An 18,892-nucleotide genomic window follows, 5' to 3' on the forward strand; every position below is an offset into this window, starting at 1 on the left:
GGGAAGAAAAATTGAACGCCACAAAACTGGATCAATTACGCGGAACTGAGGTGCTGATAACACCAGGGCGCCCCCTTTTTTATATCTGGAATAATAGAAAAATATATAAAAAAAAAGGTCGATGGGAATTAATTTTATTATGAAAATTTAGATTATTTTCTTTCCAATTAATTTAATAAGAAATTCAAGCTTAATCTTCTTTGAGGAAAATCTTTAAGCTTTATAACTACGATTTAACGATTTTTAAAATTATACTCAAGTTTTATATGATTCATTTTAAGCTTAAAATTATTAGAAATAATTATAAAATGTATCACTTAAAATTGTAGAGAATCAAAACTAAACAAATCAAGTGCTTCCAAAAGAATTCTTGTAAAACTAAAACAAACTTAACTAAAAATTTTTAATAAATTTAATAAATTCCCTGTTTCTAATTTAAAATTATTCCCAAATACAACTCCCCATTAGTTCCTCATAGCCAAGTTACTCTGTACTCCACTTGTATGACGAAAATCGACGGTAATCGCAAGACAAATAAACAATTAATTAACGCGAGCATAATGCGGTAATAACGGAGCTCGCCTCCTGCTCTTTAAATCTGAAAAATCTTTAACTCTTAAATGTGTTTTTCAAGCGAGTATGCCGAGGGTTCCATTTGGTTGCTCGGGGGAATTTGGGAATTGGAAGCCGTGTTCAGATCTTTGCCGATACGAATCAGATTCGCATTTTTCATAGCCGCCCAGAGCCAAATATCGAGAACAAGTGGGGCGGCTACCTGCCTTTTTGATTCTAATTCGGATTCTGATTCCGATGCCGATTCCGAGAAGTCATGATATGCCCAATCTGAATCAAAGCGAACGGTCGGTCGGTCCCACCCCTCGGGGCTCGAGGCCAAAGAAATCGCAGGCAACTCTTCAGAGCTTCAAAGCGGCGGCTTAATTCAAATTGATTTCATTTCTCGTTCTCTCTCCCTCCGATTCGGTTTTTTTTTTTTGGCAAACAATTTGAAGTGTCAATTTGTGTTTATAAAACTAAAATTATTTATCAAGCACAGGCCATCGCATGTGGGCAGCGTAAACAGTTAAAAGAAGAAAAAGCCAGGCACGCATATGTATTTTGTTTGGTACACAGGGAAGAATTTACATGTCTAAGACAATTTCTTCAAGTTTTAAAAATGTATAAAATATGAAAATTAAGTTTAGAGTATTCCTTACAATATACAAGAATTTTTGAACCACAAATTTTGGCATTTATTGATTCTTTATGAAGGGAATTCCTTATAAATAAACTTCTTCCTTGAACCTAAAATCATATTAAAATGTATTATATATTTGGGTATTATCTCTCTTTATTTTCGGTGTACTCCGATCCATGTGCATGTGGATATATATCGCGAATAGCACTGTTGGCTGTTGGCTGCAAAGTCAATTGCCAAATATGGCGGACTTGTTTGTGTGTGGTTTAATGTCACACTCACACACGGGGCCGCCGATAAGTGTAACTCTCTGACTGTCAATAGCTGAATAAGGAAAGACCACTACTTGTTTCACCAAAACTCGCTGAAATAGTCACCCAACATTGGCGCTTCGCTAGCTGGCTTTCCTTTGTCTCCACACAATAAATATTGAAATTAGCATGCGTCCAAATAATTTATTCTCTAATTGTTATCTAAGCCTTTTGGCCCTAAAAGGCCACCATCTCCATCTCCAGTTCGATCTTAGGATGAGTGTGCCAGGCCCAGCCAAGCCACCCAAGGCAGATCAGAAAAGAGCTCTGAAAAGAGCGGGGATTAGCTGGAAATACGCTCTGACTAATTGGTCGAGAGCTTGACTAATGGCACTTGAACAATAATTAATTCGATTCTAACGATCTGCATCGGAATGTATTTAGTACTTATTATTGCGGGGTAAAATATGTACTTCGGCTTCCATTGATGAAAACAGTTGGTAGCTAGGCATTGATTTTATACAGTCACAGTTTGAAATTCCCTCTTTCGTTTTAAGTTTAAAATTTTAGCATAATCGTATCTGACATATTTTGGTGTCTGCTGTCGATAAGAAAGTGTTTAGCTATGCGAATATTATTCCCCATATTCTCTAACCCAAATGTTTATGATTTTATGGACCAAGCCTAATCTTGATCAATGTGATCTCTTAATAAATATTTGATTTTCACCTATTATGCTTTTACCATATTTTGAACTCAACAGATTTTGACTTGATTATGTTTCATTACCGTCAGGTGCCAACTAAATGCTATTCATTTGTTTTTCAACCATTTTTTCTTGTCATTCCGCCACATTTCTTCTGAGAAAATCGTGGGCTTGCCACGGCGAAGGGCAGGTAACACACTAAACCACTTCCACCTTATGCAATATCGCCGTTTCATTCTTTTGCGTCAGCAAGCCGAATGGAGAATACTAATAAAAATCGCGGCTCCCGCGCGTAATCCGCTGGCCAACCTACGATCGCAGAGTGTTCTTTGCATGGAAAGCAGCTGCTGCCGCTTAGAAACCGACCAAACAGCCACAGCAGCAGAAAAAAATACAAAATAAGTGAAAAATAAGGTAAAATAAAATAATATAAACAACAAGCTGCGACGAAGTGCAGCCAACGCCGATGCAGTGGCAGTGAAGCAGCCGCTTATTTAATATGCAAATGAGCGCATAAAGGCGATTCATTTGCTGGGAGAGCGAAGCCAAGATACTTGCTGAGCAGTAAACAAAAATGGCAGCAAATAATTGTTATTCAGCAGCTGACATTAAGGGAGGATGCGCGCTTGGCAACCGACATTCATTCATTCATACACATTCAGCTTGATTTTTTGTATTGTCTTTGAGCCAGGCCAACTGCCCACGCAGCCCGGTGATTTGATGTGGCAATAAGCGATAATTATGCGAGCACAACGCGGCGTATGAGTAATTTGCGTTCGCAATTAGAAACAGGCGCCGACGTCGACGTGCTGAAATGTTCAAATTGCAAGTATTAATCTCAAAGAATACAACTCGCACACATCCACAAAGGCTGCTGCTGCACCAAAAGCCACCACCAGCAGCGAGACCGCAAAAAGTAATAACAAATGCGGTCAGGCCAGCAGCAAAGAACGAAAACAGAAATAATAGACGGCGAAGAAAAGAATCCAAGCAACTTGACAAATGCTGTGGGTGTTCGTGTTGTTGTGGGCCCACGTTTAAAATTAATAATAAAGTACACTCAGTACACACACACACACACGCAGAGCACACACTCAGTCGTCGCAGCAACGAAAGAGTTGACAAAAAGCAGCAGAAAAAAGCAGGCCATAAGAATTTTAAGCAAAGCTGCTGGTTATTTTATTTCGTGTGGCATAGCCACCAATAAAACTTAAACATGTAATAACTTTTGAGCAGTAGCTGGAAGGAAGGAATGGGCACTGAGCCTGGGGGCGGGGGCGGGGCTCCTCCTCCGGTTAATGTGCTCATCAAATAGCCATAAATCAGCTCATTTAAATTTCCCAAGCGCGTATGAAAATAATTGGAAGTCGTTTCCGAGTGGCCTAAGGTGTGTTTGTTGTAAATAATAATTTTTAGGATTTTTAATACAGGAAGCTGGGAGTTTAGGTGAATGGGTTTCAAAACTCAGCGTCTTTAGGTACACTGTAAGAAAATATGCAGTCAATAAATACAAATTTAAAAGGAAGTTAATACAAGAATAACATAAAAATTAGATTTTTATCTTATTTTATACAAATGATTTGAAATGATGAATTGATGGCACAAAAATGACAATAATAGGTGATGAAATATATAGTTTATTGTCTTTATTTTTTCTTTGTGCACTCCTCCTTAATATTAGATTTTCCCCCTTTAAAACTACAAAAAATTTAAATAAAAAAGAAATCGCAAACAAAGCGAAATTCGCCTTGCTTAGCTGCGTTCCCTATTTGGAAGTTCTCGCCCAGTGTCCATTCAAAAGCAGAGAGTAAGAAATCAAAGCAAACATGGCGTATGCGTAATACAAAGGCACCAAAAACCACCGACTACCGACTGACGACTACTGACCCATCCGAAAGCAACCCACGCCAGCTCAAAGCCAGTCACAGGGAGACTCTCGTAAATTACCCAAACAAAGGCGGATAGGAGGAAATAACTAACCAAGTCCGAGTTAGCCGGCAACCACAGTGATTCCAGTCAGCCAGCCAGCCATCGCTAGCCGAGTTGCTGTTGTGTCCATTTAAGCCTTGCCAATTTTGGCAACTTGTCGACCACTTGGCGTTTAAACATCAGCGATCGAGAGATGAGAGCTCCAAGCTCCAAGCTCTCGACCGCCCATACAATTTGTTTCCCATATTAATTTATCATTTATAAACGATTATTGTTATATAAATTAAATTGCGCGCCCAAAACAAATTAAACTAATAATAGGAAGCGTTTTTCACGCTTCGAATCGCTTAGTGCCATTGGAGGAGGAATCGCCCCGACAACGGGGGGACGACTGTGTAATTATTGACTTAGTCTTTGGGGGGCTTTGTGGGTAGCCGACACTCAGAGCCAAGTCAGATAATTCGTAGAACCGCAGAGATAGGGAAAGATATAGCCAAACGGCACTTCCGCCCCCCGATTAGGTGGCCCAGTTAGCCTGGCTTTTGTGGGTCTGCCACTTTCTAGCCGTCCATTAGCCGCTTTTTGCCAATATCTGAAAACAATTTCTAGGGCGGCTTTGGCCATATTTGGCGATGGAGTCGATTACCTTGGCTCGACTTGTCAGCAGGTGAAATTTTTTATACGCCCGCCTAATTTGTATTTTTTGCCAAGTCTTTTTTGTTTTTGTGCATAATTTAACCATAATCACCGATCTTGGAAATTTGCATTCTCTGCTAAGCCCGAAGACAGCAAATTCGTAAGGCAAGAGACAAATAATGCGTCAATAAAATGTCAGGCGAGCATCGAAGGTTGAGCAAACAATTGAAAGAGCAGCAAAAATATTCATTATTTAATGTTATTACTTATTGCCCTCCCTCGCTGGCAAAATCACATTAGTGTAAAGAACTTTGCGTGAATCAGACAGGGTCACGGATGCTACTGCCAGGCATTAAGGCGACTCGAGACAATATTTGGATGCCTTCGGGGATGGCTAATATCAATCAAACTGATCTACGATGGAAACGTACTGGTCGCGGTACGATCGGGCCTTATTTGATCGGCAATTATCGGCTAATAAAGACTCGTTTATTTGTTCCATAAGTTGCTTAACACTCGTACTCTTAGGTTACACTTGAAGAAACTAAAGTAAAGATATGTTCTTGACCCCACAAAATAAATTTAATTTGGTAACCAGGTTATATATTTCTTTCTGTGCAGATGTCTCGTCTAATGAATGATCAATTGGCAAGGGTGTAGCCAACTTTTCGCTGTGCCTCGCATGGCTAATTCAGCTCATTTATTTTTGCCTACTTCTGAAGTTTTATTACCCTCGAACACGAGCATAAATATTTATTTGATTCGCTGAAGAAGGAGCGACATATGGCTATTGGCTGAGTCTCTTGTGCCCAAGGTCGATGGGGATTCTCGGAACATCTCAGACGGAGTCCCTTGCGGTGGCTGATTCTTATTAAAATTTCGCTAATTTACGAGCAGCCGTCGATTGAAAGCGGAAATTCTCGGCTAATCGACGACATAAGTTAGAGAGTGACTTGTTTACTAAATAAATAGCTCTCGCTGTCTCATTCTACTTGTCTAGTGCCCTCTCTCTCTAATCTCCCTGTCTGTTTCGGTTACTCAAGTCAAGTGCCGCCCTGGGGTTTGACTCTGCGGAGCAAAGTGTTTGCGACGGCGCCTTTGCGTTTGTTTGTCTGAGCTGCGGTTGCCGTTGCGGTTTTCGCTGCCGCCTCTAAATTCGTAAAAAAAAAAAGAAAAAACGAAACAAATTCTATTAAGGCCCAAAATCTGCTATTGATTTGCATCTATACGAGCGAGTGGATTGCCGGGCTCTTAAGTTTGGCATTTGCGGGAACTTGTTTCACCTACATTGTTTTACGTTTCCGCAGCTGCGTGTGCGGCTGAAAGTATCTCAGTATCTTTGTATCTCGGGCTCTGCCTCTGCCTGCTGGCTGTTCTCGCCACAGAGCAAAAAATAAAGATCGCGTTCTAGAAATCGGGATTACGCGGATTAAAAGTAACATTACATTTTGCTTGTTGCCATTTATCACGTTTTGGAGCTTAGCTTTTTATCGAGGTTACTTATATTCATTGTAATTTTTCAGTTAAGGCTATAAATAATATTTAAGTTAAGTATCCCCCTAGTTTTGACACAACTGCACTCGCCACCAAAGTGGGCCCATCGGTCCAAGGTTCGTCGGAAGAACCTCGTTTGAACTTTGCTACCAAAACAACAATCCCTAGCCAAAGCTCAAGATTTGCATGGGCCCATCAAAACACGGCCAACACGGTGCCAATTACAAACCGATCAATCACATCGATCGCCCCCAAATCGGGGCGGACCTTAGACCCTGACGGCGTGTGTGTAACTGTGACCGCAGCCGCTGCAACGGTAAATTACAATAATTTATGCGGCCGCCTTACTCGCATTACAATAATAAATAAATAATAACGCAACGGCCGCTGCTAATAAAGCGCTCTCCACTCGAGGAAAAAAAAAGTGCGTAAGCCATAAATCGACCGAGTGGGGAGACAAAAGCGGAATGGCCAATGGCCAATGCCAATGTTCCACGAGGTGATCGCTGGGATAAGTCTCTTCGGGGGGAGCTCAGACGGCAACGACTCATAAATTCATTTGTTTTCATTAAGCATTACGCTGAGAGGGGGGTAGGGGGTAGGCCTCATCAGACACAGGAAGGAAACAAGCCATCGAAACGCAAATGCTCTTCAACTCGTGGGCGGGTAATTTTTGCAGCACTTCAAATGCCGTCCAAACCATGTTGATTTGTTTACTTTGCCAATTGTGTTTGGGCCTACAAAATTATTATTTTAACAAGTTGTATGGGAAAATGTTGCCAACTTAATTATTAGTCAAAACAGTTGTTCAGTTTTGGCAGTCAAAGAATTAAAACAGTTAATTCAGGTTGTTTTATATTTTTTTTTATATGTATCTCAAATCTCAACATAACATTTAATAAGACATTTAACCGTAGGATTTATGCAGTTTACCAAGATCATATATCTTTAAATAACACTTTAAAGTGCTTTGATTTCAAAATTCTTATAATTTAATTTATTTTATTATTCAACATTAAGAATCTAAATAGATAGCTACGATTTTTATAGGTCAGCATACCCCAAAAAGAGGCAGTGTGGTCTAGCCCAGCTGTGGCTTCTCCAGAGAGCTTGCCAATGCCCGGCACGTACGCGGATATCCGTGCCCAATGCCCATACTGTATCCCATTCCATCCCCAAACCAAATCCGAGTTCCCAGTTCCCAGAGACTGCGTCGATTATCAAAACCCAAACTCCCTACGAAAGTAATTAAGCACGCTGAATGGACATGCCATATGGGAGGAGGCGGGGTTATGAGAAATCGGGGAAAAGCCCTAGCCTCGGGCTCTTAAAACCGAGTTAAGCGGCGCCTATCAGCCAAGCCATCGATCGTATGTGCTTTGTCAAATTGAAATTATGCACAGCTGATCCTCAGACAGACAGATGGAGAGATCACTCGCTTATGCAATTGCCAATGCGCCTTGGGATCGCACGGGATCGGATTGAGGATCGGTTGGGATTGGAGATTGAAGATTGAAGATTGGTGAGCCTTGAAGTGGAGTGCAGGGAATTGGGAGCGGGAGCGCAGCCGTCAAGCGTCGAGCGATCGCTGACAATTGCAGACAGCTAATAACTTGGCCGCAATGAGCGATGAGCGATGGGAAATGGCAAATTGCTGATCACCGATCACTCTGCTCTGCAGCAGACGCGGCAAACACTTCCTCGAGAGCCGCAGATCCCTGCTAGTCATGTAACAGCTTAAAAATAATTTGCACAAATAAATCAAAGTCATAAAATGCATCGGGCATCAGGCATCGAGCATGGAGCGAAGATCAGCCAGCGATCACCACTTTCCAGCACAGCCACAAACACTCCAATCGGATCGCAAAAAATGTTGCAATGCTTAATGCTGCTGCTGATTTTGCTTTGCTATCGCATAAAAGAATTTAATGAAATTTAATGAAAAGCTACACGATGGTGGACACGACTAGCCACGATCATCTACAGACCGCTATAAATGATACACTGGGGGAAAATAGTAGAGAAATATATAATTGATTTGAATGTTAACTAAAATCAATAGGAAATCTGTAAAGTTTACTTTATAAAGAAGACCCTTTAATATATTTTTTAGAATTTTCTCTAGTAATATTTATTTATTAAATTTTTACTTGTGGTGCATCTTTTTCTTCCCAGTGCACTTGTGTACTTGCACTTTGTTGCAATCGCCGCCGTCTGCTGTGAATATGAATTTGTCTCTAGGACATTTTCGCAATTAATTGAATTATCGTCGTGAATGGCAAAGGCATCCAAAGATCGATCGGGGCGCAATCAAATGCGATCCGTGCGATCGTCGATCGGTTGGCAGGTCGGCGGCAGTCATACATATGTCTGGGCCTGGCCACATATACCCATATCTTTTCTGGCATTTCGGGTTGCAAGAATATGGCATTAGCATGGCTCACCGATCGCCAATCGGGGTGTGGCAGTTGCAGAGTCAGCAGAATTACAACTGCGAATGGCGAATCACTTGCCACAACCACAAGCCGCACTGTAAGGTTAAAGCCAACCCGACAAGCTATTAAAATCAGCCACGCTCCATTAGAGCCACGACGTCGGCGTCATTTACGCCTAATTAAACAAATTATTGCCTGTTGATGCTCAGAGCGCTGCAAGTGGCAAATTGCAAATTGCAAATAGCACATTGCGTTTGATTCGGTTCGCGGCATCGCGCATACGCCGCGTGGCCCGCCTGGCCCATGCCGCGAAATCTCACAATGAAATCTTAATTGTGAGACAATGGCCGCAGCCAGCTAAAGCGTTTACTATTTTATAAATAGCCCAAAGCGAGCGAATCGCCAAGAAGACAATGCAACAAAAAAGTAAAGTTAATGCTGGCAAATATCAGGTTACAACTTGGTTACAAGTTCACGAGCCAACAATGAGGTGCAAATTGTGAGAGGATTGTAGCGAATGTGAAATACGCTTATTAACTTGACTTGAAACTAATTTTTTAAAGTAAAAAATCTTAAGGGTATCAGCAACTTTGTTTAGTCTTTGGACAGGTTTATTTTATAAAGTAAGATTTATTATATAATAATAATATGAAAGAATCTATATTTTAAGACAGTTTCCCATTGAAGGTATACCCCTTCTCGGCCACTGTCACTGCCACTTGGTGGCAAACAACAAAGGCAAACGAGCGGCACTGTGGGCGATGCGGCTGCCTGGAGATCCGTGGATGTGGCTGTGCCTGTAGTTGTGGATGTATCTCTTTTTCAGCTTTTTCAGCTGCCAAGCGCCCCAATCTGTCTCGGTCCGTGCCCCAAAAAGCAACAACGGCCGCGAAACATTGACCAACTAATTCGCCAGTCACGTGGTGTGGCCTGTGCCTGCCTGGTCAAGAAATGGGAGCAATCCGCGCTGGTTTTATATTTACGATTATGTATTTATTTTGATGTCGAATGCAATGTAGTTCAAGTTCGAGTTGGCGCTGTGAGGATCGCTGGAATTGTAAATTGTAAATTGTAAATTGTGGATTCAGGGATTGCGCAAGCGCAGCGCCTTTTGGCCAAAAGGTAAAAGTAGCGAAGGCTGGCTGGCCTTTAATCTCCGCGTGGTTATATAGTCGTAGTAGTACCTGTCAGACCTGCGCTTTTCACGCTTGTCACCCGATATCATTCTTCCCCCTCTGGCACTTAATTTATGCAGTCAGTCCGAGCTTTGTTTAACTTTGTTGTTCTAACGAGAGGCAACGAGTGCAGCTGCTGCTGGCTGGGATAAATCTGCAAAATGTTGAACTTACATAAATGGGAACTGGTTGCTTAACACTGGGCGGGAAAAGTGCCACACGGAAAACTAGAAAAGGTTCTTAATTGTGATGTCTACATTAAACTCAACTTAATGCGTAATATCTTTTAATTATTAGAACTAGTCAGCGACTTTTAATTAAGTATATTTTGGGTTATTTGTAATATATAATCTGTACTTATTCCATAAACGTCTGTAACATTGACTAAAAGTTATAATGTTCAATGTTCAATTAAGCATCGTCTTGTGACGACACATTTCCCCCGAGTCTGTGACTCACTCCACCGCCATTTGTGGGCGATCCAATGACACTTGGATTCTGAAGCATAAAGGCGATAAAGATAAACTCGCCTAATCTCGCCAGCTAAATATAGTCACAAGATATATCGATAAGCCATGTATGTGTATGATCGACGAGTATTCATGCGGAAGTACGAGTTCAGTTCAGATGCCGCAAACCACAAAAACTATGAGCCGTGAGCTGTGAGTTGTGAGCTGTGAGCTGTGAGCTGTGAGTTGTTGGCCAAACAAATGTTTGTGAAGGACAAACAAAGATACGTATACCACGCAAAAAACTGTGGCAAGAATCACACCCAAATACCCGAGCTCAGCTGCTCCCCAAAAAGCCAAGAAGCTGACTAATCAGTTAAGCGCGAGCTGTGACTCTATGAATGAAGTGAGGAAAACAATTCCAGCCCACACACAGAAACTAAAAACTATAGAAAAAAATGCAGAAAAAGCTGAAAAGACTGAATAAAAAAAACTGAAAACTTGAAATGCGGCAGCGGCGGCAACTGAAACCACAAGTCAATGTCAACGCGGTGGCAGCAGCAGCAGCATCCAAATCCAAATCCATCCGAGCAGCATATTCTCGAGCATCTGTGTGCAGTGCGGCCTGCATATGGCCAGCACTTTTTAAATGAATCACATAAGCACTGAGAGAAATTATGCTTACGTATATAAAGTATAAACAATCTAAATAAACATTTGAAGACAATTTTAAAGCTAACATTTAAGTGCTAATAATCTTAAATAGCTTAGAATGAAAGGGATTCCATGAATATCTTAGCTATAATTTATTACTAAAACCTTGTTAATTTCCAGTTCCCAAAATTCAATACAATTTTCTCATTGTGTACCCTTTTGAGTTTGGGCCAAAGTATGTAGGTTTCCGTGGCTCACTTCTTTTATGTGTCTTGCGCTTTGTGCTCATTGTTCGGGGCTTTGTGTCGGCTTGAACTTTTGTATTTTGACAATTCAAAGTTAAGGTCAACAAGGGATTTGAAATGCTGCAGCGGTGCATTGAACCTTTTTGGCAAGTGATCTCGTCTCGGCCCGGCTCGGCTCAGCTCAACATAATTAGCGCTCATTGTCGATTGGCCCTGGAAGCCGTCGGCATGCCAAACGATTTTTTGTTCATATTTTTCATGTGATTTTTTTGTTTTCGGGCCACTCAAGTGGACATTGACCACTTCACTTGAACATTTGTTTGTCTCACTTATATTTTTTTGGACACCGGCACCACCTGTAAATGCGGCCAGACTTGTTGCATGTTTTGGGTGCTGTCATAAGTGCAACATTCGAACATATTTATGCACTTTGGTGGCATAGAATTTACAGCACCTGGAAATCAGGTGAGCTGCCTGCGAACACCACAAATCCATGACCCGCCCATAAATAAAACTTTCGCTTTTCCATTGTGTAAATAAGCGTGAAAATGGCCCATTAGCGCCGTATATTTTATAGGCTTACCACAGTTCGGTTTCAGACCCAATTCCAGATAGTTGTACACGAGGAAAAATAGGATAAAACCAAGTCATTACGTAAATTCTAATGAAGTAAATTTATTTATTATTTATTTGGGAGAACACAGTAAAGTCTAAATAATTTTAAATGGGAATTGGATCTGATTTTTGAGTCTTATTCCTATGTTGTGTAGATTTTTTCTTTTAGTGTACTAACTCCAACCTGTTCGCCTTATTTTTCACACTTCGCGCTTGCGCAAAGTCCCCATGAATTTGAAAATAACGAAACGGAGCCCTAAAACAATAGAAAATTTTCCAATGACGCGCTGCTTTTGACACATTTGATGGGTTTTTCATGGGGTTCCAAGTGCACAGAGCGCTCTGTCATTGCCAGTTGAGTCTATTTAACCCGAAAGCCTGTGGGATCGTCCATAAATTCTCATCAAGGGTGTGGAGTCGGGGGTTTCCCCAGGGTTTATGCAGTCACCGATCTGTGACTCTGCCCGCGTTTGCTGTCAGATGTCAACTAGCGCCACGCGGCGATCTCAAGGGAACCCAATCAAGAGAAGTCACGGATAATCTCCACTTTTTAAGTGGAACACTGAGAGGAGGGGTGTGTCTATGAACGGAATAAATATTAATAGAAACATAGCGTTCTATTAAGTGATTGGAGTCTGCTGTTACCATGTTTCTGGTGGTCACTTTTAATGCTTTTAAAACGCAAACAAGAAAGGTTTGTTTAAACAACATGGAAGCAACCTAATGAGTTTGGGTTTTCAGTTTGTATTTATAGCAAAACATTTGGTTCATTAAAGTGCTGATTAAACCAAATCAGCGTGGGATTATTTAAATTTCAAAAATCCTGTTGATATTTTCTGAGATAATATGAACATGAAACTTCTTTTTAATTTAACCAAAAAAAAGAATATAATTTTTAAATTTGACTGTAAACAAATATTTACAATTCCATTAGCATCTTACAATTGTATTCGTACTTATTTTGGGAACTCTATTATTATCTCAAGTATTTTGGTGTTATCTTTAAAGCCAGTAAAGAAGATATTTCTGGTGGATTACAAAATGTTGACTTTGGACTCATCCACTTCACAGCGCCATCTCCATCCGCATAGAATCATATATGTAGTTTTGAGCGATCTCCGCTAGTTGGGTGATCTTTGTGGCTTGTGGTCATCATCAAAATGCAAAACCTACGCAGTATTTTAAACATTTTTCGTCTGTTTTTCTGGTCCGTGGGCTGCATTTTATTTATTTTCGTAGTCAAACGTTCTTTGTTGACCGTACAATATACTCGAAATACAAAAAATCATTAAACTTATTTGCTTTGTTGTGGCTCTTGAATTTGGCTGTTGAACGCCCACGAGCTCGGCTCTCGAGTTGATGGGACTGTCCAGTTGGCCAGCTGGTTCCAGCCGAAGCTGTGATTACCTTAGCCCCGGCTAATTGACGAATTAAGTCGAGTGGAGTAAGTGCAAATGAGGCGGACTTGGCCACGCCCTAATTGCTCAATTTGCGACGCCTCCGAGCGGACGAGTTGCCGAGTGGCGACCTTGGCGTCTGCCACTTAAACTTGACATATAACCGAAAATGTGCAAGGCGGTATCCTTAAAAAATTATTCCACTTTTTTTCACATTTCGCTTTATGAATGAGTCGCTTGGAATTGAAAACGGACATTCAGAAATACACAGAAAAAATAAATGAATGGAAAAAATTGGCTGAATTTAATTGGCAATGACCTTTAAGAAGCCATTTGACAGTGAAATTATTATGTTAAAATATAACACAAATGTAATGCAAACATATTACACGTGGTTTTCCTTTCAAAATTAAAAAATAATTTAGTTCTGTGTACCCATAAAGGCTATAAAATGTATCCCAGTTTCAAGTACGCCTGAGTTTTCGTATTTTTAGCGACAGTAACAACAATCGACAGTGCCACATGGAGCTGTAAAGATGTTTTTACCGATTTTAGAAGCCATAAGGTCAATGCTGAGCGCCAAGATCGTGTTTTGATTGCAAGTCGGAGACGGAGACGGAGCCGGAGACATCGTTGCCATATGATGTTGCTGCTGTCGCCGGCGTTGCTGCGATGCGATATTGCTGCTGCGCCGTCTGTTGTCAAGTGTTATGACTCCAACTCCATGATTTTCTGTATGTCTTTCTGTGTTTTTTTTTATTTCACATTTTCTCAAATCGAAAGCTGCAACAAAGCGTCTGTTCTGTTTCGAGTTTGAGCTGCTCGAGTTGTTTGAGTTCCTCGGTTCCCAGACACATTCTCACACTCTGCGCCGTTTGTTGATAAGGCAGCTTATAAACAATTCAATATAAACTATATGAACCAAGACGGATCAAGATGTTTGCCGGATGACAGGGATAAATTATGCTATTAGCCTAATGATACTTTTACCAAGTTTTCATTTTCGTAGCGCTTTTATCAGCAGCAGCAGCCTTTACTATTAAGTGCAAAACACTTTTCTCAATGGCTGTTCGACTGTTTATTTTATTTTTTATGCTTATTTATTCGGTGTGCTTTTGTGTAGACATCAGCATGCAAATTCAATGTGACGATGACGACGGCTGCCTGCAGCCATAAAAATTCAATAAAAATTTATGAAAACTGTGCAGTCACCTTAGCAGCAGTGGCGGCGACACACCCGTTGGAAATGTTAATAGAAAAAACCCAGAGACGTCCACTCCGGCTTCCACTGCAGCTTCATTTGCTACAATTTGTTACAGGTGGCGGCCAGGCCAAAATTAAAAAAAATAAAATATCACATGTGGAACGACCTTGCGCCGATTGCAACAGATGTTGCTGCTGCCCAAGTTGATGTTGCTCTTGCCGCTGCCATTGCTGTTGCTGTCGATGTTGATGTTGCCGCTACGGTAGTTGATCTTCAGCTGTTTACATTCGTAAATCTCCTCAAGCATGCTTGATTTCTCAGTCCAGTTTCTGGCCAAGTTGGTCAAGTGTCCTAGCTTCTAGAGGTGGCAAAGCATTTCAGTTTGCTGTAAATAATAACATTGAAATTATCAGACCTTGCTTTACTTCCAATTGAACTAATCTTGATGTCTTTATATTCATTTTCCACATATCAATAGCATTTTCGATCTTTTTCCATCTCTTATGAACCCCATAATTTACCAGTAGATGAGAGGAATGCACCTGCCCAGCCCGAAAATACATTTGATTCGAAGCCCTGCCCAGAAACATGCAGTTTGCACAACATTTAATCACATTTAGCCATTCGGCATACGCCCCGTGGGCTTTGGTTAATAAGCAGCAACATAATTTATACAGAAATATTATAATGTCGCGAGACATTGAAAACGATCAGGAGGGGACAGCGGTGTGGCTTGGATTGGCTGAAAACTGTTGAAACCGGTGAATTATTACTTGCACTTTAACATGGCTGGGAGCGAGGCGATGACGAGGGAACTATTTCCACAATGGCAGCCAGCAGCGAGCGGCGTGAGCAATTTGTGGGCATTTACTGTATGCCATTCGATGCTCGGGTTGACATTTTATCGACGACGCCAGCGAGTCGCCACCGACAGACACCACCTGTCGGCTGAGGGGGACCAAGTCATTTGCGCCTGTCAACGCCCCGATTTTGTCCGAAATCCATGACAAGATAAATGGGCAAGTGAGCCGGGCTTGCACCTTTTTCTCCTGGGTCCGCACAAATTCTAATTAGTCTCCCCCGGGTTCATTAACATTTCCATACCGAATCCAATTCCCAGGCAGCCGCTACTCCCTTTGCCACTTCTTAACAACTCAATGCCGATTTTACTCGGCTGCCGTTTTGCAATAAATAGCAACAATAGTGCTATGGCTGGCTGGGCTAATAGAACCAGTTTAGAGATAAGCATTATTAATTTATCGTCCTATCACTCTCGGAAATTCATAGCCGGTGTGCGGGTGTTGTGCTAAATTATTTAGAGCCCATTCCCAGCACGCTTAGACCAAGCACACTCATTCACAAATTTTTGGGTTAAGAAATCTTTTGAATTAATAAGAATTATAATTCATTTTTAAGATGATGGGAGCTTAGGGATACATTTTAGGATCACACTTACTAGTTGAAATTCATTTATAAAAGAGACTTTATATATCCTTCCATATTCTCTGATATTTTAAAGTTCATTTTATAACAATCAATAAATATATAGCCTTATTTTATAATTTAAATCACTATAAAAATGGCACGTGACCAGATCCCCCACACTTGACTTGATTCAAAACCTAAATATTGACTTACTTGATTACTATAATAATAACTTGTACTACAAATATTTGCCCCGCCTTACAAAACACGATAATATTTATCTGTCACACTGATCTGCTTTATTTCACAAAGTCATGGCAAAATTCCCGGTTTTTATCAACCGAATCGATTAAATCACTGCGAAAGCCTTTAAAGGGCACAATTTGCATAGGTTAACTGGATGAGATGACTATCACTTGCTAATTGGTAGAGCTCATAGCCCGGTTGTGTGGCACAGTGTAGATCCACATTCAGCAAGCGAAATTTCAACGAGAACAGAGATACAAAGTGGCCTGTGTTTTGATTGAGAACTCGTTTTTGTTTTTCTCCAGAGACTTTTACAGAGAACTCTCCTCCGAGACGGGGCACTTTGCAGGCATTATCGGAAATATCATGTTAAGTGACGACTGACAATAAGGCATATCGCAAGGATGTCACTTTGCAATGTCTGTCCATTAATTTGACGGCGTTTTATGTGATTTCATTAGCGTCGGATGCCGATCCCACAGCCTATGGGGCAGCCTTTTAAAAAGTCAACGATAATAACACAATAACAGCGAAAAACAATAAAAACAATGGCAATAACATGAGCATTTAGCGCGCACACAAATTATAATTTCAAATAACGCAAAGTGCCACTTGAGATCAGAGCTCTTAACAGATATGTTAGGCATTTTATAGCGGCTCTTTTTTGTTGCATTAATTTTGTATATTAATGAAAAATCTTATTTTAATATGCCGCCAACCTAAACGACAGCTTTTGTCGGCGACTAATCGAAAGTATTGACTGCCGTACGTATCGAGTGTAAACAAATTAACGAGATCGTTTGCTCTGGTAATTGAGGGGCCTAGATCTAGATGCCGTTCTAGAAGGCGGAACCCGCCAAAGGTTACCTTTGATCGTGCCTCCTCGAATGTTAATCCAAAAAAATCGAATATCAAAAATCGAAAACTGAACAAACTAAAAATCTGTTACGCCCCTTGGCGGTTGTCGTTGGACTGGGCCAATATTAATTTATGACAATTTCGGCCCGAGGCCTAGAGAACCGATCGTAAATTAATTAAAACGTGGCGGGGGTCTGGGCAGCCCTCAAGATATGGAACGACGCGTGACAGGGCGACAATTGAAGGGACAGGGCCCCCAAAATGCAATTCAATCGCAGCTTAGACCAGTAACTAACCAAATTTTCCCATTTTCTGATTTTCCCTTACAGATTCAGAGCACGAGGAGCGTTCGGCATGACGTGAACTGCTTAGATATTCCATGCAAGAGCCGAAACCCTTGCAACTAGCCGCCATAATCGATCGTCTCGCTCCGGTTCGACTCGATTCGATTGCCCCTGTTTTTGGGGACGTGATCATCCGCTATCCCAAAAGAACCGAGAATCCAAAGCAACATCCAAGATGGACTCACGCATCGGCCTGGACTACATCGTCGAGAATCGTGACTACATAGCAAAGCTGGGCGCTGCCCTGGACACGCAGAATGCCACCGTTAAGAAGCAGGTCTTTGAGCTGCTCTCAGCGCTCTGCGCCTACAGTCCCGATGGCTATGCCCGCGCCATCGAAACCCTCGAATTTTATAAGGTAATAGAACGTTTTTCTAAATAGAAAATTTATATATTTATTTGTTATATCTACAGAATCTCAAGAAGCAGCGATACCGCTTCAAGATTGTCATCAACGAACTGGAGCTGTCGAGTGCCGCCGCCTCACCGCCACTGGATTATCAGGCCGCCCTGTTGGCCTTCATCAACTGCGTCATCATCTCGGCGGCCACATTGCAGGAGAGGATTCGCATTCGCAACGAATTTATAGGTGAGCTGAACCCATAGGAAATACCTAACGTTATAATACAATAACTGACCAAAACGAGGGAGATAAACCCGCAAAAGTCAACAGGCTGTTCACCGGCGATTGTCGCTGTGCCATTGGTGCTGTCTTCGATTTCATTGATTTGATTGATGTGCCCGCTGATCCAGTGCTACGGCCAGTGGCCTTGACCGTATGAGCCCGGTCGTCTGTTTGGCCAATATATACATATACTGTATACTTTATACAGTATACTGTTTGCGTGACACCGAGTCTCCGGATTTCTTTCGAGTCTCTCCCCAGTTTCAGGCAGCCACACCAGCGACCCTCGGGGGCTGCGCTCGTTGAGGTTAGATAATGACAGGGTTCGGACTCCGTAGATGCGAAGAGCCGAAAATGCCAAATCGCCTTTGTGATTCCGAGTAACCTTAGCACGTGCCGGCGATTAGGAGGCGCGCGTCTTTAAGCCAGTAATTGCTCTGCAAAGTCATTTGAACTGGAGCTGCGAAAATCGGTCAAACGAACATTGTTTATTTATTGCTGATTTATTAATTGTGGCAAAAAAAAGTTGTCGGGTCATCGGGGACGTTTTGATTCCAAACAAAGATTTTGGAAATGAAAAACGCTACTTGCAGACTAAGTACCCATTTGCACCTTAATGATTTGGCAAACTGTAAAAAATCCAGCTTAAGAGAGTGATTTATGTGGATTTGCGGATAAATGTCCTCTTAAAGACCTATTTTTAAGTAAATATGTAAGGGAAATGGAAAGTATTAATACCAAATATGAATTATTTTTTAGTTTTCTCATTTTGTTAACTCCTCTTTTAATAAATAAGTAATCTAAGGAACTCTCTACAAAAACATCTTTATCTTAAAGCCTTAAGACAACAAGCAGACAAAGGAATAAATCGAAGAGACGTGACCATTTGAAGTTTTTGGCATAGATTATAGTTTGCTTATTTATGTCGATAGAGTTGAACACCCAATCGTGTTTGTAGTTTAACTTTTAATATGTTTCGAACGTGCCTCAAAACTGTGGCAAGCTCTAG

At 41.3% G+C, this 18,892-nt stretch overlaps 1 protein-coding gene across 2 annotated transcripts in view; it reads left to right on the forward strand.

Annotated features, from left to right (window-relative positions):
* form3 (formin 3) overlaps positions 1-18,892 on the forward strand; it is a 30,986-nt gene that overhangs the window by 670 nt on the left and 11,424 nt on the right. Inside the window, exons 1-3 of one of the 2 annotated variants that reach the window (XM_017165783.3) lie at positions 13,535-13,915; positions 17,244-17,616; positions 17,673-17,847. In XM_017165783.3, coding sequence (XP_017021272.1) covers positions 17,434-17,616; positions 17,673-17,847 — 358 coding nt within the window. In that variant the 5' untranslated portion in view covers positions 13,535-13,915; positions 17,244-17,433. Of the gene's footprint in view, positions 1-13,534; positions 13,916-17,243; positions 17,617-17,672; positions 17,848-18,892 lie in introns of those variants that run through there. The other variant, XM_017165782.3, reaches the window with a different exon arrangement.

This window comes from Drosophila kikkawai, chromosome 3L (assembly GCF_030179895.1).
Source record: "Drosophila kikkawai strain 14028-0561.14 chromosome 3L, DkikHiC1v2, whole genome shotgun sequence".
NCBI classification, from domain to species: Eukaryota; Metazoa; Arthropoda; class Insecta; order Diptera; family Drosophilidae; genus Drosophila; species Drosophila kikkawai.